General features: G+C 41.0%; 1 protein-coding gene across 2 annotated transcripts in view; it reads right to left on the bottom strand.

Annotated features, from left to right (window-relative positions):
* MED27 (mediator complex subunit 27) overlaps nt 1-10,823 on the bottom strand; it is an 82,546-nt gene extending 71,723 nt beyond the window's left edge. Inside the window, exons 1-2 of one of the 2 annotated variants that reach the window (XM_056505370.1) lie at nt 10,594-10,823; nt 7,996-8,140 (exon numbers count right to left, since the gene is read on the bottom strand). In XM_056505370.1, the coding sequence (XP_056361345.1) occupies nt 7,996-8,140; nt 10,594-10,799 (351 nt within the window). In that variant the 5' untranslated portion in view covers nt 10,800-10,823. The remainder of the gene's footprint in view (nt 1-7,995; nt 8,141-10,593) is intronic. The other variant, XM_056505369.1, reaches the window with a different exon arrangement.
* Between the last annotated feature and the right edge of the window lie 11,880 nt (nt 10,824-22,703).

The raw sequence follows: 22,703 nt of genomic DNA, 5'->3' as shown, positions 1-22,703 counted from the left end.
TGAAAAAAAGGAAAGTGATCACTGCCTTATAAATTACATATTTGAGCCATCCAGCATGAATTGTTTGAGGAGTTCTTGCAGAGGGAAAGAAGAAGTTAAAGGAGGAAGATCCAGGAGTGGGCAGAAATGTTTTGGTTAAAACAGAGCCACATCAATCATTTCCATCCTGAAACAGGCTAACAGCTAGGACATTAATACTTATCAAAGAAACAGGGAAAGAAACCCACTCATTAGCAAATAAAGGTGTTGCAAAGCATTAAATAATTCCCACCAGCTGACAAGGGGGCTGTGATTTATTATAGTGTGTTATTGATAGATCACTTCCCATAATTAGGAAAAGTGGGACTGGTACTGCTTACAGCATTATTTTGATCAGAGCCTTGAAAAATACTGTTGAATAACAACAAACACTAGGCAAAACAATAGAAAAACACCATATCATTGCTCTCAGACTGCTTCAGATTTGAAACAAAATATTCTAAAAAAAATTCAGTAAGAAAGGCAATTATGTTTGGACACATAACCTAACTTCACAGCATCATCCTGGTGTGAATTATTACTGTGATAACTCTGGGAGGATCACAGATATAAAGCAATCAAACTATGTAGCAAAAATAAGTCAGAATCAAAGGCTAATTATTTCTCTTTTTTTTTTTTTAAGCAACAAGTTACTCCTCATAACTCTGCTCTTCCTGAAGTAACAGAGTAACCTCTCAGTCTATTAAATGTCAAATAAATTCAACTAACTTCTCTACTAGCACAAGTCAGCATATGCAGGAAATTCTCACCTGCCATGATAACTTTCCATAGTGAAATGAAAAAACCACATTGGCAATTTTCATTTCCTTTCATTCATATTATCATGTGTCAAAACCACTTTTATAGCTGCAATATAACAGTAAAATAGTTACAATAGCCCAGGCTTGGACTTTTGTTGGAAACCAACGTAAAAATCAAAGGCAAAGAAACAAAGAGCCCAAGAGCTGAAGATTCCAGGGATTCACAGCTGAGGAGGGAAGATGTATTTCCAAAGAGAAGCCATAACTTACCCATCCCTAATGCCCCAGACACTGATTCAGGCAGGATCTCCAGGGAAAACAAACCCTAACAAGCAGTAGCTGGTGATTCTGCTTTTACTGTAGCTATTATTATAGGATTCCTTGTTTTCCTTATGGTTTTCACCATTTCCCCCTCTCACTATATTCACTTTCTTTTTTTAAACTACCATTGCAAAACTCAAAGACCCTCAGAAAAATTTCTTCCACATGCACTACTGAAATTACATTTTGGTACAAGCACTTTCTTCCTCATCACAGCTTTTCCAGAGCTTTTTCCCCCCATCATTATAATATCAAGAATAATTTCCACACTACCTGAATTTGCCATCCCTGCCCTGGCTGGTCACTAAAATCAACCCTGCAATAAGAAAAGTCAGTATTCTCCAGGCAGACAACTGAGCAGTAATTAAAAACTGCACCAGTTGGAAGCAGAGAGGTAACCAACCACCTGTTTCCCAATCATACTAAAAAAAAAAAAAAAAAAAAAGAAAAAAAGGAAAAACCAGAACATTAATGTAATTCTGAACAGCAAGGGCATTTTACCAGATACCTGCCCAAAATCACACAGAATTAAAAGCCCATAAAGGGCATTTTTCCAGACTGCCAGGCAAACAACATTAGTCACTGGCTATATAATACTTGGCACCTACAGAACACTTCTGTCCAAAGAACCCAATGCACTTGAGACACATTTAGACTAGAAACTCTCCCAAGAAGTAGGTTAAGTGATATTATCCACTTTTATCTGCACGAAAAATGAGGAACAGTAAAAATTCATGTGTCCTGTTCAAGGTTACAACAATTAGTAAGAAAAGCAGGAATAGAATCCAAGTGGCCCAGCTCCCATTTTGTGCCCATTGTAAAACCCACCAGTCTGTGCCAGTGTCACTGTGCCAGTGGCAGGAATGTAAATTCCTGTGGTTGATCTGGAGGAAAGGAGCCCACAGCTGGAGTTCCCAAAGCAGCTCCCTCTAGGAAGCTCTGGTTCTGCTCCTGCAAATCAGATTCCAGAATCTGTGGAACTCCACATAACAGGATGGCACAATATTATAATTTTTTTGCATTTTTGTAGAAAAGAAAGTCCTGAAAGGACAACATTTTGGCCACCTGCCTGAAATTCCCAAGAAATGCCAACACAACAATCCAGTCCATGCTATTGTAAAGCTACAATAAATCCACAATGTTTGAGCACACCCAAAATTCAAAATTAATGTTCTTTAGAATGAACATGCCATTTGACAAGATGAAGTAATTTTTTTTCCTGTTCTGCAGTGTTTCTCTACTATCATGGTTAACATTTAATGTCATTTATTGTCATTAAACTCAGTATTTGTGCCTAATCAATACTAAGCTACCAAGTGCAGCTGCAACAAGTCTGGTCTTTCTCTACATGCTCTATTGATTGCTTTTTCTTTGAGCCCTACAATAAACACAATTTATACAAATAATTTATCAGGGAACATATCAAAATAATTTAATAAACAAAACCTATCTATACCTTTTCTCTTCAGTCATGTGACAGAAAATCATTTTAACTCATTAATGGTAATCCTAACAGTTCGATTTTAAATTTATGTAAAAACAAGAGGAAGCTATGAAGAAACAAATTTAAATCCAAATATTTTTAGCCTATTTCCACATGCAGATCAACAGTAATTATTTTTCGTTTTGTATTTCCCAGCATATTACTTTCAAATAAATTTGTGGCAAATCCTGTCCAGCTTTGCTCACTTAGAAAACTTATCATGCAAAAATACTGTAAAGTTTATCCAAGTTACCAAAATAATCTTTTCACAGATAAGTAAATTAAATAATTTGATATAAACTCTACTTCTTCAAAAAGTTACAAAGTCAGAAAATTTTGTGCTCCCTGCTTGAAGCAGTAGAAAACAGCCTTCCCAAACACACAGTTCTCATGTTTTGTGAGCAGCATGTCATGAAGATAAAACAATAGCACCACCCCTCACACACACCTACACACATGGGTTCAAGGAGAGTTGGAACTGGAATAAAGCAAAATGCCACTCTGAAAATGGCAGGGGATACAACACTGCATTTCAGTGAAGTTTATTATGAAATCAAGGAAAAATTTAAAATAACATCACCTGCTCAAGACTACAATTGTTCTCAATTTCCACACTTCTACTGCTGTTAATAAAATTATCTGAATGTCTGAACACAAACCCTTCACTGCAAAGGAAGGGGGAGAAGGAAAGATGACTTGCAGAAGACTATTTTTACTTGAGCAAGTGAACTCAGCTGATGCTGCTGTCACTCAGCAATGCAGGAGAGACTGAGTTTGCTGCTCTCCAACAAACACAGCTTTCCTTCACTGGCTGAAAGTAATTCTGGAGGGTTGTTTTGGGAGTTGATCCATTCTGCACACATCCTTCACCTAAACAAACAACAAACAAAAAACCTCTACAGTGATTAAAGATCAAGTGTGGGGTATGAACTACTTAACAGCATCCCTGTAAGGGAGGGGAAACCTGCCCAAAAAAGCATTTTCTTGCTCAGTGAATATAAAATACACTGCTCAGTGTTCCACTGAGCCAGTGGAAACCCCTTACCTGGCACTGCCTCGGGCACCCACAGGGCGAGGGCATGGAACACTTCACCAAGGGCACAAAGAACCTCACTGCAGCTGCAGAGGGAAACCCAAAGTTTACACCACTCAAAGAATGAGCTGGATCCCAAAAACCTGCACCTGCTCTGCCCACCAGTATCACTGTAGCTGACCACACCACCACAAGCTTCAGTGAATATTTCATGTGTGGGGAAGTGTGATATTGGATCAATCACAGCATCAACAAGTATTTTCTCCCCCTACAAAACCTCTTTGCTGCCCAGTATTGAGAACAAATATTGAAAAACAGGCAGTTGCTCAGTAAAGGAAGTTGATATTCATGAGTTGGTGGCCTCATCTCCTGTAGGGAACAAGCAGCACTGGGAGCAGGGAAGGGTGGCACAAGGGCACCTGGCATGGAAACATCCTGAAGAGCAAGAGAAGATAGTTATTGCAGTATCTACCACAAATCTCAGGTCACAGCTCTTAAAAAAAAAATAAATCAAAACTTAATCAGTATTTCAGTCTAGAAAGTGACTTTCAAAAATCCCTTTAATCTAAACTTAGCTGATGCTCTGCTCTGTGGTGATTCCCCTTGAATTCCAAGACAATGAGAGAAGCAGACAGCTGGTAATGTTGAATTCCAAGACAATGAGAGAAGCAGGCAGCTGGTAATGAGGGGTAAGGCAGAGCCTCTGCAGACCCAGCCCTGACTGCTGCAGGCAGTACCAGGCCACACACACACACACACGGACCAGGAGCCCTCCTGGCTGCTGCTGCCATCTCAGATTTCACCTGCTCAGACACAGCAGTATATCACAAAATAAAAATCAGCTGCCAAGATGTACATAGCTACTAAACCCAGAATCCAAGTGTGATGACTCAACAGAGATAGCCCATGAGAAAAAAAAACCTACTGCTACTACAAACATCCTAACTTACCCATAATACTCTCCCTGCATTAACCTTGCAGAATGATAGCTCATTTTTAACTTATCCAATATTATATCTTCAGTATTACATTAGAGGGGACATATGGATCCTTCTGGGAAACAGCACTTCAATTGTAATAAAGATAACCTGTTTTCTGAAATAAAATTGAAGAGGAGGAGAAAAGAAATTTATCAACTGGACCTAAATACTGTTCCATGGCTACTACATGTCTCCATGAACCCCACAGGCAGCAAAATAATTCACTTCCATGATTGCTACAGATATATAAAATAAGTTAAAGCAAAGAAGACTGATCACTTAGCAGTTACTTGCAATAAAATAAACTTCCTGTGTTTTTCAGCTATGGCTTGGTGAGAGCTGTTAAACACCTGAAAAAGGAAAGTTCCTTTACAGCTGTGTGTGTATGCAATTAATGCATTTGACAAGCTGTTGTGTTCCCAAACAGCTGCTTCCATTACACAGACAACTTTACCATCTGCAAAACTATTGGATAAACTACAGTAAGTAAATATCAGGAGAGCAGGTGCTCATAAATAACAAACGCTGCCAAGACAACACACTTCTGTAAGGGAAGTTTTCATTCTTCCCACTGGACTTCTTACCCCTGAAGCAGGTAAACTTACAATTAGAAATGGAGGGATCAGTGCTGTGACTCACAGGAGCAGTAAAAAAAGGGTCAGGGCAAGTATCTGTGAAATCACAATTAAATGCAACTCATCTCCACTGCACTCAGCCAGAGGGGTCAGTAAATTTGCACCTTAAAGTGGGTCTTGTCCAAATACATAACCAAGCACAGCTACAGGTATGAATTCTGGCAAACAAGCCAAGCCAGTGTCAGCTGAGTCTCATCTCCTATGTCAACACTCACTTGTTAAACACAGCATTTTCCATTTATGTCTGTGACTATGATCTTCACTCCATTTCACATCCAGCACTGCTAACTAACCCAAAAACTTGTCCATGAATCCAAGACCAGAACCAAATCAGGCATTTGCTGGACCCAACATCAAAACAAAGCTGCAAATAGAAAGAAACAGCTATTCTAACACCCAGGATCTCATGAACCACAGGACAGTGCTTTGATATACTGAATACTAATTTGCTCCTTATAGCTAGCCCAGTTATTACCAACCTTTGTCCTAAAAGTGACTTTTAACAGTCTCCTCATGTCTTAAAAGGAAGCAGAATGCATTGAGACATGCAGCACAGTCTGTGCACTCATTTTCCTTGTATTTGGTGAATGTTCTTTTGGAATGGCACCACAGCCCCAGAAGCCTCCTCCCCTGGCAGCCATGGGGCCGTTCATGCCATCAGTAATGCATGAACAATCAAAGGCAGAGGAAAATGCCCTTATCTCAGCTCATCAAAAATACAAGCAGGCAAGCCACAAAGGGGTCACAAATTAAAAATTAAATGCAGGCAGACCTAAAGTGTATTGACAGACCATCACTTCAAAACCATCCCTGCGAAGCAGCTGGAAACAAGAGACACATAATAAGAACTGAAGGCAGCCAGAAGAAGTAATGAAATAACTCTTATTCCAGAAGTGTATTTAGCAATGAAGAATTAAGCAGGGACAGAAGGATCTGTGCTGGTAAAGCCAGCAGCTCACACCCTCACACAGGCAACACATTTCCTGCAACTTAGCCAGTGTTTTTCTTTTATCTCTGTTGCCTCTGACTTCTGCTTCACAGCTAAATTAAAAGGTAATGTTTTTCTCCTGCAACATTTCATTGTGAATGTGAGCACACAGGATACTAAAATTTCTAGCTTCCTGAAATCAGAATCCAGGATTACAAAAAATTGCTCTTCAAAGCTCCATAACACTCTAAGTTAATAAAAAACTACATTAGAACAGCTCTATAAAGCTATTCATTACTGCCTGAGTTTACTCTGATAATGACCTAAAGAAGTAATTAAATCCCTGAAGACTTAACTGCCTTACAAGTTTATAAGTTTTCCCACCTTTACTTTTCTGAAAGTAGCAAATTAATTATTTTTTCTTCAATGCCAATAATCTTCTGCTAACAGCAAGGAACACAAGCAAACATGAATTATTTTCTCAATTACTAAATCTCCCCTTAAAAAATTCTTTCTTGTCCTTCATTTCCCAATCATACCAAATTTCTCTCAATGCCAAATTCTGCTGGTTTTAAAAAACATTAACACATATTTGTATTCTGACCCATTACTGTAAGAATATTACTGTGGTATTCATACAAACATTATTGCAGTATCCTATCTTAAATCTGAATAATATTAGAATGGTTGGCTCAATGTACAACAAGAATTTGCCTACAAAGTATTTGTGTACTCTCAAAGTCTTCCTGGCACATGTATCATAATAAATAATTCAAAGTGGAACTGTTTCTTTTAATGCTCTAAATATTTTGAGATTTATTATTCCTGCTTACTCCTGCTGTCTTGCATAAGGGTATTAAAAGCTACAACTCTGGACACACTTACTACTATAATAATTACTGTAACAGAAATGAATCCATCTTCTGTATTTCTTAACAGCTTACAGTATTTCAAACATAATTTTAAGAAAGCTTTTAAATACTGACTCGTTTCAATAATTCTATAAAAAGTAATAGGCATGCTCAAAAAAATCAGGATGGGAACAGGCAACCTGAAAGATAACAGTGCTCAGAGGCCAGCAATAATTGCAATGTCTCATTTACTTATTTAAGAAAATTTGGTGAGGAAAGGATTATTTTTGAGCCACAAGTAGATTGTTCAGAGTGAAAAAGGAAACATACCTATCCAAATCCTACATATATTCAACATACAGGTTTATGAAACTGAATTATGCTGTTGAGAAAGAAGTTTCTTTCAGGAAAAACAATTCATTATTTTAAATGTAAAAGACTGCATTCATATTATCTGCCTTTTTCTTTTACACTACTTAAAATTCAATGCCATATATATGATATGAAAACAGGAGGGATGTCAAAGCTGCTGAATACAAAGCTGCTTTTGAGACCATGGGCAGAAAATAGTACAGGATAGGTTTCAAGATTACTAAGATGGCAACTTCCCTACAGGATTGTCTCCTAGAAATAGTTTGGAGGTGACATAAGATGTTGATTATCTGTTCTATAATCCCACTACAGTGTTTACTGCCAGATGCAAGGACACAACATACTTTTAATTTTTATCTACATAAGATGCTAAATGTGGAAATGCTTGGGAGTTAATACCTCCTTTGAGATCAAGGGCATGCCTTTGGTATCACAGAAAAATCTCTTAATTAAAACAATTTTATCCTTGAAAGTACATTTAGGTACATATTATGCTCCTCAATTCCAAAAAGTCAGCCTTTTAGACAGCCCCAAACACTCTGGGGTCTGCTGTATGGCTAATCCAACCAGCAATGGGAATACACAACTAAATCACAGGGATGTATTTTGTTACCTTGTTGGACCATTTGTAGGCCTGGAGAAGCTGGCTGTAGAGGGGGGTTTTGTCCTGCACAGGGTCCAGGCTCAGGAGCCCACTGTTGTGCAGGGGATGGTTCTCTGAGGGTTTCCCAACCAGGTTGCTCAGACGCTCCAGTTCCCTGGGAAAAGCAGAAGGGCATTTTCAGAGTCAGATCTGGGAATCACAGCTGTGCAATCCTCCAGGGACAGCAGCATGCACCAAATCTATTTTAGTAGCTAAATGAGTTTTAAATACATCCCAAATTTGATTTAAAACTTAATCCCTCTTATTACCCAAACAATTTGAAGCAGTCTGTTGGTTGTTTAGCTCAGTTCTTCTTTGGAGTGAAAGTACAAGTCAAGAGCCTTTGAAAACAACCTGGAAGGAGTCAGACTATGGCAGGTCCTGTTCACAGCCCAGGGCACCTCCTGAGCAAAGCAGCCCCTCAGAAAACACAAAATTCTGACTTCAGCACTGCCTGCAATACTAGAAGTAATTTTTTTTTTTTTTACCACCAAGCAAGCAGATGCCTCATCATTTCATTAGAGAACTCCAAATTAACACTGTCCTCATACAAATATACACAAGAACTGGCACTAGTCCTAAGCCTGGAGACAATCCTGCAAAGGCTGTGATTACTCTAATCAAGTATCTGCCTTCCAAGTTCTCAGGACAAGGAAGGATCTTCTGATTTCCATGAGTAATTTGTATATCTGTAGTGTAAAATACTCAACTGAAGCATAATAAGCACCATTTTCCCACGAAAAAATCCCTCACTGTGAAATGATCTATCATTGCTTCATATCTCATTTGTCAAACACAACATTTAATCATAACAAAAGTTAAGCAATTTTTCAAACTTGCATTAATCAACTGTAGAAGAAAGGCTGGCCACTTTGCAGAGATATAAAAAGCAGTTTTTCAAGTGACATGACTAATCAAGTGCTCTTCCTTCTGAAGCCCAGTGCTACACCCAAGTCTGAACTTCAGAACCTCCACTAAATGCAGCACTCAAAAGGCAGCTTATGAAAACATCTGTAGAGAAAAATCCAAAATATCTCAATTTACATTTAAGAAAGGTTACAAAAATAAACTCCAAACAATCAGGGAATTGACAGTTAAAAGACTTCCAGACTTCACTACCACAAAACTCTCCTTTATTAATCATCATTCCTTGAAGTTTCCATGGCCTACATTCTTCCCAAACCTCTGGTGCTGCAAACACTTGCAAATCTGCTTAATATTCCTTGACAAAAGAATACAATAAAACAAGTGTGACTAGGCATAATAACTGAGGATTTGCTGAACAGAGATACCAGTCAATATTTCCACTACATAAAAATCCCCTGGTAATATTAACTTCAGCACACCTTGGAGTATCCTCTTGCTATTTGAATAGGCCAGTTCATGGAACACCCTGAGCTGGAAGGGAGCCACAATGATCCAAGTCCAGCTCCTGAGTTGTTATCTGGGAATGAGATTTTGGGGTTATACCTGATTGGTCTTCAGAAGGCCACAAGGACCAGCTCAGCTTCCACAGAGGGAACTGTGAGACCTCCTCAACTTGAAAACTAAAAACCAAAGGGACACTGGATGATGCTGGGTGCAGCATCATTCATGAGAAGGGTTATCCATCACTCTTCTCAACAGAGGAGAGGTGGGTAAGAAATCATATTACCATGATCACAGCAAAAAATTAGCAAGGCCTTTTAATAAACAAGAAAGACATTCTCCTACACAAGACCCAGAAGCAGAAGATGCTCTGGGAAGGAGTGGTTAAGTAGCTGTGGACACCTCCCTGGACAGTGCTGATGGCTCCCAGGAGGACAGAATCAAACCCAGCAACCCAGCAGTGGGACCAACATGAACAATCATTGAGTCAGGTGGAAAACACCTTTAGCATCATTAAGTCAAAACATAAATCTCACACTGACAACACCACTAAACCATGTCCCAAAGTGTACACTAAGTACTCAGTTCCTGTGTCTGTGCAGGGCTTTTCAATTTAAATACACAAAACTGCTGAATGAAACTGTGTGCCAGCCCCTCTCCTCTGCCCAGAACTTTCCTCCACATCTTCACCCTCAGCAGTTTGTCTCTCATACAAAACACACCTGCTGGTACTGAGCAACTACACTTACCTGGGATAACTTTTCACCCTGACAGGTTTGGGTAATAAAAGGATCATTCTTGAACCCCTTAGATGCTACTGAATAGACTGCACCTAGGAAGTGTTTGAGTTTTTAACAAAAACCTTTAAAATATAGAGAGAAATCTCCCTGCAGCCAAACACCTTCACCTCGTCAATGCAACCCCACCGACAGGCCCTTGGTGAAAACAAAACGAGAACAAAACCAGGTAAATATTACGAGCACGTTCAACCCTTTGGAGATTCTGGGGCAGAACACCACGGAGGGGAAAGCGCACGGTGCTGGGGGAGGGCGGTGGGGAATAAAACAGAGCCTTTTCGCTTTGATTTGCCCAAAACGTTCCCCTGGAGTGAAATGACCCCACAGGGTGCTGAGAGGAGCCAGGACACGCCGGGATCCCCTCCCTGCCCACCAGGGAACCCCCGCCGGGGCCGCTGCTCACCCCAGGTCCCGGCTGACGGAGTGCAGGCTCTCCTGGAAGGCGGCCACGAAGCCCTTCTCGCGGCCCTCCAGGGTCTCCTTGTTGCGCATCCCATCCTTGAGGCAGTCGAAGACCCTGGTGACGCTGGAGCGCAGCGCCTGGATGGCGGCGATGGCCTGGGAAAACGCCTCCAGGTTCACGCCGGGGCTCAGCGCCCCGTCCGCCATCTTGGCCGGCGCCGCCGGCCCCGCCGCGCCGCCGCGGTGCACGCTGGGAAATGTAGTCCGGGAGTGTGTGGGGGGGCGGCAGGTGATTGCCGCGAAGCGATTTTTTAGAGACTTTCAACACTCACAGAGTCCGCAAGGCTGGAAGAGACCTGTGAAATCATGGGATTAGCTCAGTTGGATAGAACATGGTGCTAATAACACCAGGGTTGTGGGTTCATGTGTGGGTCGTTTCCTTGAGAGTTGGACTCGATGATCCTCATGTGTCACTTTCAGCTCAGAATTTTCTGTTAATCTGTAAATCATCAATTCTAACCATCCACCCAGCACGACTACCGTAACCCCCAAACCACATCGCCCAGTGCCATGTCCAGATGCCTGGAATCACAAAATGACAGAATCACAGAATATCCTGAGCTGGAAGGGACCCGAGGATCATCAAGGCCAGCCCCTGGCCCTGCATGGACACTCCAACAATCCCACCATGTCCCCCGTTATCCTGGAGCTCTGGCAGCCTTGGGGCTCTGCAAATTCCCTGGGGAGCCTGGGCAGTGCCCAGCACCCTTTGGGGAAAGAACCTTTTCCTAAATCCAACCTAAACCTCCCCTGACACAGCTCATACAATTCCTCCAGGTCCTGTCACTGGTCACCAGAGAGAATCCCGCACCTCCACTTCCCCTCTTGTAGAAGCAGCAGACCACAATGAGGTATTTGTAGGGTTTATTCCCTCCCTTGGATATTCTGTGCATCTGTAGGGTGTTTCCTAGGCACAGAAACAGAAATAAAACCATTTGGAATGGGAAGTACTGAACTTGATGCAGGCAAGAGCATTTCCATCATCCTGATGCTCCTGGGGACACTGGCGATGAGCAGGTCCCACGTTATAGTTCCTGCCTTAGTGCTGGAGCCACCTGGTGCAGTGAAAGGTGTCCCTGCCCATGGCAGGGGGTGAAATGAGGTGACCTCTAAGGCCCCTTCTCACCCAAACCAGCCTGTGCTTCTGTGTTTTTATATTTCAGTTGTGATTATGGCTGAGCCAAGGCCCTCATTACCCAACCTTTGCAAAGCACTGCAAAGTTCAGGAGTGCTTTCACAGCACTAAACACTACTGGTTTGATTTTGTAGGAGCTGCTTATGTTTCCTATGCCACTGCCAGCTCTTTTCACCCTCAGAGTGCAGCTAAAATAAATAAAGCTAAAGTAAATGAAGCACTGCACAGGCCAATAGTCGCTCCACACAGAGCAAACTGCAGCACAGGGATGGGTCTTTTGTTTTCTCAGCTTCTAAAATAAATAACAACCCCTTTCATAAAGGTATTAATTAAAATTCAGTAAGCAAAATCCACACAGATCCTTTAGCCATGGGTGATCTTTTTTTTTTTTTTCTCTGTAAGATGGAAATGAATACGACAAGGAACAGCCGAGGTGTCAGTGGCCAAGTGAAGCGAAGCTTCGCCCTCCACTCAGTGACACTTTTCTGTCAGGTGATGGATTCTGAAAATTGTATCCAATCAATTAAATGTTCTCAGAACACCATGTGAGGTATTGGGAAGTGAAACCCTATTACTTAGCATGAAGAATGAGAAAATGAAAGGGCTGCGGTTCCTCTTCCCTTGAGCTGAGGGATGCTGTTCTATCTGAGCACTGGGGTAAGGCAAACCTGGAAGCAATATAGGCTGAAGCAATGGAGTTCAGCCCACACAGCCAGTGAAATGCATAGCAGTGTGCTTCAAAGAATCAGCAACAGACTGAGCACACTTAGTAAGGCAGACAGGAACAAGGTAGGAATGGTTCTTTGTGTTAAAAAATACTGAACCAAAGAAAAGCAGCCAGAGGCAGAAAGGACGGGACTATCTCAGCCAGATTGGCAACCTAAACTGTTTATGGATCTGTAATGCTGGTTACTTTAAACATAAAATATCTTTCTTTGGATTAAAATAGATTGGTCATGAAGGTATTGTGTTATACGGGAATACTTGCAGGCTGAGAGATCATTCCTGCATTACATTGTTTTTTTTCTTCCCACTACAAAGTTCAGACTCTCGGTGCACATTGCAGACATCTGTAACTTATTTTATGTGTTATCACTTGGAAATGGATGATTTTTTTCCATTTCATAGTTACTATTTTAAAACATATATTTTTTACATGTCAATATTGGACTTATTTTCATTATCTCCAAGATCCCTGTCATTGTGGTGCCCAAATGCAAGGAGTTCTGTTTTCACATCTTACGTGGAACAGTAAAAAAGATTTGACAGTTGCTTTACTATTTTTAAACAAACGACAAAACAGTGGCCTAAAAACAAACCCATAAATATATAAGGAACCATTTGGAACTTGCCCCTATAGAACTAAGTGCACTGCATAGCTTTGCCTTAGAAACTCAAAGGAGGGCATTCACAATTTTTTGCTCCAGGGATCTGCTTTTTCTTGCATAAATGAGGAGCCAAGTCCTCCTGAACAGACAACAGGCAATTCAGAGCACTCAGAGCTCCACTGGCTCCGTGGGGAGTTAAGGCAGGCGCTGCTTCAACACCTACAGATAATGGCTGAAGAAGAGAGCAGGAGCTCCTTCTCCTCTTGTTATTTCTCCTCCTGTTTTGCCACATCTGGGAGGAAAAGGCTGCATCATTTTGTGTGCTCATTTGTAGGGCATTGCCATGCCGGTGTTGCTCGTTTCTTTTAAGCAAAATTCTTTAACTGGCAGCTTGCCCAAGCCAAGGCAGTATGTTCACTTTATCTTCATTATAGGTGCACTGTAAGGGGGCATTATGGAGAGAAAATATGTGGAACTGGGATATCTCCAAGGTACTGATAAAAATCTTCTTGCCTTAAAATCATTAATAAAAAATAAAAGCAAGAATCCAGCTGATGTTTGGAACATTCAAAAATCTTATTATCTGACAGCTGTTGAGTGGGCTCCTGCAAAATTATCTGGGTGGCTCGATATGGCCAGGCTTCCACAGCTGGGCCAGCAGCAGATCTGGTATCTTTTATCCTCTCCACAAGAAGTTCAAGGACCTGGTGATCTCCCACTGAATAAAAATAAAAAATCACATTTAAAACATAGGGGGATCTCCACATGGCACAACACTAATTAACCCTGTGTCTCAGCCTGGCTAATTAGCTGTGGCATCACGGTGATGCTCCAGCCAGCTCAGTTCTCCCCATCAGTGCTGCTCGAAGCCGAGCAGAGACACCAGGAGATGGGAGAGGGAAAGCTGCTCTGAGCTGCCAGTTCTGGATCTGTTCTGTGGCTAAAGAGAGAATTTCATTTTGGGTGCTGTCAGTCTCAGAACGTACATAAGCTCTGAACTCACTTGGAGAGAAGGGAGGGGTAAAAAGTAACAATCCAGCCTGGCATCACATGCAGCAAGAAAAGTTCAGTTCACTTCTCAAGCAGAAGCTTGGCTGGGGGAGTGTGTAATTAAGATGAACATTTCACAGCAAAGTATGTTACTCAAATTGCAGCTACTAAGAACCACGTGGGCTGTAATTAATCAGCAACATCAAGGCAAAGGGATGACTCCAGAATCCTTGCAGAGGTACTGTAAACAATTTCTTAGGGAAGAAAGTGTCCAATTAGAAATGCGTTCTCATTTAAGAGAAATTAATTTTGTTGTCAGGAGAGACAATTAATGGCCACTATTGGGTTTCAAAGCAAGTGCAGATAATCTCTCACAAAAAGTCCGAGCACGGCTCAATATTTGAAATAACTTATAACATAAGAAATTATCTCTATCTTCCTCTGACAGAGATAAATGCTGATATTTATTCTATGGCAAGCTGGACTGATATTCATCACCAGAACCTCTTCATTTCTTTATACTTCATTGCTACATTCTTGACAGCACTTCAGATAAATATAATAAACTGATTTTGTTGTTGTTGTTGTTGTTGTTGTTGAAATAATTGTGATGCTCAATAATGCAATTGGCAAGATGTTCTTGCTATTTTTACATTCCTATTAATTTCTTTCAGGTTTTCAGTCTTCAGTTAGCCACAGAGTTTACTACACGATGCATTATTGAAACAGAAGAGAAGCTGAGGGGTTATTGACTCAGGTTTGAGGCTTCTGCCAAGAGAAGGGAATGAGTCCTGCCCCCTTTAGAGAAGGCTGGAATGGCAAGACATTTTCAGATGTGGAGGAGACTTGCTCTTCAGTGCTATTTCTTTCCTATTGTTCCCTGAATCAGAATCCCCCACTATATCCAACAATAGTGAGCAAAAATCTTATCTGAACACCCCTGCCAGAAGAAACAGTGAAATAATGAACTGAGCTGACAATGATGTAGTTATCATCAGATTTCCTGTGGGATGAATAGAGTTAGCTTCCTATTGTTTCATGCTCTCAGGCAACCAAGCTCACATTCAAAAGGGTCTTCTCCCACATCATGGTGGATGGAAAACAGACCTGGAGCCTCCCTGTCCCCTTAGGGGGTCTCTGTAACTGTAGGAACTACAATTTTCTGGTGGCTATTCAGTATTCCAGAGTGTTTTCTTTCAGTTTATGGCTATAAAGTGTTCCCATGACACACAGAGAAACCAGATTTGTCTGCAGAACCACCAAAGGCTGGCTGGATTAGGACTCTTCGATTCCCTCTTGCCTGATGAAACTGGCACTTTTGATATCAGTTTTAAGAAAATTGAGAGATCTGCTGCTGTGTTGTGCTGCTTCTGGAACTTGATTCCTTGGAGATGTCAACTTAACACCTTATCCCAGCACCAAATTTACATGAGAAGTGTAAAGCAAAATACAAAAAGTAAACCATATCCAGCAAAACTCCTGGTGTTATTTTATGCATGAGGAATTCTGTCCCAAAAATATGTCAAATTTTACTTGCAAAAATAAAAGGCTGCTGTTTTATTCTGTATGTGTACAATCTGCAGAGAACTCGGTTACTTCTTTTCTTTAAACATTCAGTGATCAAATGGGGAATCTGCTGTAAAACCAAATGGGAAGAAAGTACCATTATTTAAAGGCTACAGAACTGCTTAAAATTAGAGCTGTGAAGGCACCAAAAAATACCAGAAATCACAGATGGTTTGCAGATAAATTCACATTGCATTTAGTCCACTCAACATCTAAAAAAAACTCTGTGCTTTTGCCTCGCTTTTCAGTCTATCTGTTGATGCCTGCTCAAAACACACTTTCTTTAAATTGGGCTTTGAGTCATGTTCTGTTGCCCTACACATTCAGATCCCAGTAATTTTGAAAAATCTGCACAGATATGTATTTTTTAATGATGTCAATAAAATTTAATACATTCTGCATATTTGCAAAATCACAACTATCCTGAGCAGGTTAAATAAGACATTAGTAGGGATGAGATAGTAGCAAGAACAGACAAGTAGTTCTGCAATATGCAAGTGGCTGAGACAGAATGACCCAATTGTTCCTTCTTGCCTATACTGATGATTCTGCAGTATTAGAGTCAGTTAAACATTGTTTTCCCCACCCAAAAACTGCAGGATGAGGCTCTTACATAATTCTGGGATATTTGTGTATTCTGTATTTTAACTAGTTAAAGCCTATTTGTTTGGTTTTATTTTAATGCCTGGGCTGTGTTTTCAAACGCTCTCTCTTGTCCCCTGGGTTTTCTCTCTGATACTGGCTTGCTTTGGGGAAAATTCCGCTTCCATTATCAGGAAAGATCAGGATTTGGCACAATCATTCCAGCCTCCCTGCCTAGCAGCAGTCAGCAGAATTTGTTGAATACCTAATGCTCCATTCTCCTCCTTCCCAGGTTCTTGCAGAGGGATTTTGCAGCAGGGAGGGGAAGCTCAGAGTGTGATGGTCGTTCAATACCTGCTTGAGACACCCAGGAGCTCTTGCTCTTCACTGCACAGGCACAGGGAAGTTTTAGATGGCACTGTACCCACTGTTAAGAGAGAAAATATTATAAAGTTCATGGTACAGTATATGGCATTTCTTCTTGCCAGAAGCAAACTCTCACCTGCAGCCTGGAATAGCCGAGGCTGCTGTTCCCCCGGCTCGTTAAAAATCCTGACACAGTAAAAATCCCTGAGACAAGTTCAGAGCGATCTCAAGTCCCTGATTAGTAAATATTATTTGTGCAAAGTGGAATCTCAGGAAAATACGGCCTGACATGAACCAGATTCAGGATGTTTGGCAATCCTCAGCTTTATTCCTTCTAAATACAAATGCAGCATGCCAAGCTGAATCCTCTAACTCCTGAGCTTAGCTTTCCCCATTCCACCAGCCACTTGCCAAGAGTCATTTGCTCCAGTACTTCTCACAAAAGCCAAGCTACTTCCTATAACTCTCCATCCTAATTAAGCTACTTGCTGGCTTTTATAATCACCTCTCCATACACCAATCAATCTCAGCAGGATTTTTAACAGATGAAACTTGGCTGATTTCCCCTTAAAGCACCAACCATTCTGAAACAATATGTTTCACTCTTTTTTTTACTCTTTTCTGCTTTTCTTGCAGGCCCTTTTTCTTCTCCACCTGTCAAAAGGGAAGACCAACAACAATAATAAATATAGTCAAGAATGCTTGAGGCTGAATGAAGGCATGGAAACCTGCTGTTTTCCAGACAAGTCAAGCAGTTCTAGCAACTGCACAGAGCAGTATTTTCTTCAAGCTATTCCACACCCACTCTTGTTCATCAGTCCATCAAAGAGGACAGACTGCCAAACTTTTGAACAGATATCCAGACAAAACAGGCAGGATAAAGCAAAGTTCTGGAATATTCAGAACTTTAGCATTTCAAAAATTCAGTACTTCATCTTGACCTTTACTCAGGAAAGCAGCTTGAACTAAACTTGGAGTACATACAAAGGGAGTTTTCAATCGATAAGCCCTTCTACAGCACTGCTGCCTGCTTCAAGACCCTACTCTGGAATCTGCAGGGAATCTAAACAGAGCTCAGTTCACAGTCTACAACCAAGAGGGCATTGCCTCTGAAGGGGGTTTTGTGTGGAACACACGTAACCAAAAAGTGCACAGAGCATTCCCGAGTCACTGCAGCACTCAGCATGTTGCCAGGACCCACTGGGCTGGATTTACCAGAAGCTTCCAACCCCTCAGACACTGTTATGGAAAACATCCTACATGAGGGGAAAATAAGATTTAACCAATTTGGTGTCAAAGGCAGCAGAGTGTTCCTTGCTGTCTCTTAATGAAAGGGACATCAACACTTGGAGATAGCTGAGGTGCCAGATGATGTGGAAACAAATTGGCTTCAAACAAAAACCCAGCTTCAATTTGTCAGGACAGAACCAGAGCAGATGCCCTCACAGTAGGGCCACAGAGCTTCCAGAACCTCCAGCCCCCACTCAGAGCAGCAAACCCAAAAGCCACACACAGGACTGTGCCCTGTCAGTGTCTGCCCACACCTCTGTGCCAGCTGACAGTGTCCACAGGGTTGGGATGTGTGGTGTGGGCAGCAGATACAGAATGGGTTGGATTGTTTCCAAAGGCTATTATCTGAAAAAGACTTTGCTTTATGCTTGGGCCAATATGGTAAACTGCATCCAGTTAGCTCAGGGAAAGGTCAGACATATTTTAAAGCAAAGAAAGGCCATCTCTGGCAGGTGTATCCAATTCAGAGAGATATATTATCCCCAAAGGAACATGAGAAAAAAATATCCTTATTTATTTTATTTCTGCATATTCCACTTAGAGTTACCCTGGTGCATTCTTGATATGGAATTGAGCAATGTTTTCAAGCAGAACCCAGCCAGTCTTTCCTAAAATGAGACACAGTTTAGCTAAACAGACAATCACTTCCTGGAATTTGCAGATCTAATTCCATACTTCAGTATTTAAGGCCTCAAAAAAAAGTGACATCCATCTTCCCTCTTATACCAAAAAAAAAAAAAAAAAAAAAAAAGAAAAAAAGAAAGATTTTCCTTCTATCTAGAGATTATTTAGTGCTCTGTTATTGACACTGCTTCTATTGAAAGATTTCAAGATAAAAATGCAGTGTATTCAAGTAGTGATCATTTTTCATCGTCACTTAGTGACAGAACAGCCTGTAGTCAATTCCAACAGATTTATCTTCTCTGCTATTGATCCTGTGTGGGGCTGAGCTGTGCACAGGGACTTGGCTGTGGTGCTTCAGAACTGCAGCAAAAAATGCAAAAGGAGTGGACAAGAGAGGTGCCAAGCAGTCTTGTTTTCATTCTCAGGCTGTTTAATTATTTCCCTCTAAGTGGTGAGACAGGCTGCTAGAAGATAACTTGTGTGTAGACACATGGCACTTCCTGATGGACAAAGGAAATAAATTATATTTCCCTGTGTAACTCAGTGTACAAGGTGTTCCAGAGCTGGGTTCAAGGCACTGGATGCAAATCAAAACTTCAGGTACCACAGGGACAGATGTTTTGTGAAAAGTAGGAACTGCTAGTCAGGTCCCTAAAGCAAAGCTCCCATGACCTCCCATGGTGAAGATGCTCTCTTGTGCTCTCATGAGGATTCCCATCACATCATGGAAAGAGTGTTTTTGCTTTTTGAAGCCCAAAGAGAATGGAAAATATTATCATGAGACTCTGGACTGCTCCAGCCTCCAAAGTTCCATAACCAATTTTTCTACTTAAGACAAGAGATTAATTCTGGTCACCTTCTGAGTCTAGAGTGAAGCTGAAGGGAAAAAAAACAACAAAACATTTAGATGCAAGGTAGAACCTGCATCTTCTCAAACAGTTCAATACTGGATCCCAGACTATCTACTATTTTAAACACAGCCAGACTTCTCTACTCTTCTTCACTTAAGCCAAATACATTGGTAAATGCTGATACAGAGGCTGTGAATTTGATGGCTGAATAATGTTTGAATCCTTCAGAGACCAAGAAAGCTTTCTCCAGAAGCTGTCATGCACCTCCTGATGGATCACCCCTCACAAACCATAAAGGCTCTTAATGCTGGGAGCAGGCAGAACCAGATCTCCAGCTTCCCACAGCAGCTGCTCTGTTATGGAGTTAAAAGGTGCTTTCGGGCTTGTTTCCCCTACCAGGTACTGTCTGAAATGTGACCCAGACACCTTTAAAGCTCCTATTCATAAGGTATAAGTTTTAAATATAAGCTAGAAAAGGGACACACAATGAACTTGAGTGAATGAACAGACAGTGGTGCCTCTGTGCTATTTGCAGCTTTGCCATTTTGCTGATGCCATTTATCCACAGTTCCCACCATGGCTTTGGGTCTGTTTTTTAGATATGTCCCACATGGGTTAGGAAATGGAGACACAAGTACTGACTTGAACAAGGAGAACTGTTCTAGTTTTTATGGCTGGGGACACCCAGCAGATTAATTCTGACAACAGCAAAACCCCCAAACATTGCAACTGCAGGAACTACATTGAGATGAAAATCACAGACTGTGTTCTGCAGGCAGTGACTTAACCAAAGCCAAGCAAACTGCACAAATAAAACACATACACAGTTCACCTCATGTATGAGCTTGACAATGTTCTAGCCCTTCCCTCCTCCCTGTGAATCATGAGCCCCCTTGTTTTTTGATCACTTCTGTGAAAGAGCTTCTACAGAGACCTAATCTGGCACTCCTCTGCAGCTCTGGCTGCCTTTATTGGGAAATGTCCCAACCCAAACCCTTTTGGTTAATCATCTCTGAGCAGGTTTATCAGTCTGCTCTGAAGCCTGCACACAGGAACATACATGTTCAGCAGATATTTCCTCTGTAACTTTCTCTGCTACACTATTTTGGAGAACTGTTCCAAACTGTGCCAGCTAACTCTTGCTATTTGCAGACATGGGAGATGGGATTCTGAGCCATGAGCCCTTGCCAAGGTAGCTATATGGGTATACTAGCAACAGGATATTTCTCCTACTGTATAGCTCCTTCCTGCTCTTCAAATAAACTGTTTGAGCAGAAAGACTTCCACTGCTTCAGCAGAAGGGTTTTGTTGATAGATAATTTCACCTCTTTCATTGCAAACCAGTCTTGCAGTGATAATGCAGCTTTTGACCAGAGTGAGTTGTTTTCTCCTCAGTATTCACAGCTGCCAGAGAAGGAATATGATCACTGTCTTGAAGAATAACAAGTGGCTTCATTTTGTCCCCCAAAATAACCTGCACCTTAGATCCATTCTGAATTCTTTCTCTTGCAAGGCTTTCCTGCACAGAGAACAACGTTAAACAAATTAGCAAATTACTCTCTCTGCAAGAGCCAGGTCATACTTCATCATTAGAGAAGGAGTCTGATTTTGGCTGGGTGAAAATAAATCCACAGTAACACCATTTGCTCTCATTCATGTCTCAACATTTCCCCTCAAAATAGTTTCATTTTGTTATATTTAATGCTTCAGCATTACATCTTAAAATAATGCCAATAATTACAAATCTCACTGTTTTATTTTAGGCACTGTTCTCCTGAAGTGACAGAAGCACACAGATTGAAAATGTTGCTGAAAGATTGCTGGAAGACAGGAAAAACACATCCAAGCTTTGCCTAAGTGGTAAAAAGGAAAGATGCTCTTTGGACTCAGTAGAAGGAGATAAAAAAGTTTGTAATATTCGTCATTTGCCTAAAGGCTGAAGAGGATTTTGGGACAGCAAACGGAAGCACTGCAGTGTCGTGGGTCGTGGTGCAATATTTTGGTCCTTGTGGGATGTTACACTGCAATATTGAAATGAAGGATCATCCTCTGAAGTCTGCAATCTGGTGCCCCTCTCTGGCTGTCATACCCAATTCGAGGCAGAAGAAACCCAATAAGGGATATCGATCAAACTGTCTGATGTGTCAGTTAAGAAATAGCCCTTCATATGTAAACAAAAAACTATGCAGAGCAAAAAAGAAATAAATTCAAAAACCTCCTCTTCCTCAAGTTATTAAAGCTCTTTCTGTTGCTATACAATGAGAATCTTTGTGTAAGTTTTATGAGCTCTATCACTGATCTATTCATTTTCTAATGCCTGAAAAATTACAGATCTTCTGCCTACTGAATGAGAAAGCAAAGCCCTTTACAAGCCTATTAGGAAAACAATATTTACAACAAAGCACCAAGGAAAACTCTCCCATTAAATTTTACAGCAATTTCCTTGGAAGAGTCCTTTCCACTGAGAACAGCTGGACTTAATTGCAGATGAGCTGACTGAAGGAAGTACATCTGATTGCAGATGTAATAAAATTCATGCTTGACACCTTAATTTTTTTTAAATATATATTGGCCACCATCAAATCACTGCATTTGCTGGTTTGCAGGCTGAATCTATCAAAGTTTTGGCAGGAGAATAGACAGGGAACGGAAAAGCTTGTAGAGGCCTTCAAAGCTTGGTGCTTAAGACACAGCTTTTTAATGCTATTGATTCCTAACAATCAATATTTTTTTCAATAAGAAGGTCTCATATTACCCTTTTTCCCAACCACCCTTCACAATGAAGTTAGGATGAAAAAGCACTTAATGGCTTTCTTTTGAGATTTTTTTTCCCATGTTCATTGCAGTCTTTTCTCCCTTACAAAGTTCACCTTGCTCAGCCCTTCTGGTTGATGCTACATGGATGTGGAGTGGTTGACCAGATGTTTTCCAGCATAACAACCTGCCATGAGGTTAAACTTTGACCCAGAAGAGCTAATTTCTTTCAAAAAAAATACATTGCAATGACATCAGCCTCTAGCCTTTAAGGTTATTTGCTTAGAATCTACCATTAAATCAAAGACCTGGCTCTTCTTCCTCATTCCTGTTGAAATTCTGTGGATAATTTAATTCTCAATGATTTTCATAAACAAGAGTTTTAAGTACCTTTTTACCATTAAATTTGAACCAAATTAGCTATTTCTGCTAGGAGATTTTACAGTGACTTTTCAACCAGTAGGGTTGGTCCTCTTCTATTGTGCACCACAAGGGTGGAAATTGCTTAGAGAGAGAACAGGGGGAGCAGGAACTGTGCTCTGCCACTTGAGATTGCCCAGGAACT

Source organism: Oenanthe melanoleuca, chromosome 17 (assembly GCF_029582105.1).
Source record: "Oenanthe melanoleuca isolate GR-GAL-2019-014 chromosome 17, OMel1.0, whole genome shotgun sequence".
Lineage (NCBI taxonomy): Eukaryota > Metazoa > Chordata > Aves > Passeriformes > Muscicapidae > Oenanthe > Oenanthe melanoleuca.
The sequence above is the reverse complement of the archived record's forward strand: the minus strand, read 5'-3'. Positions and strand labels throughout refer to the sequence as shown.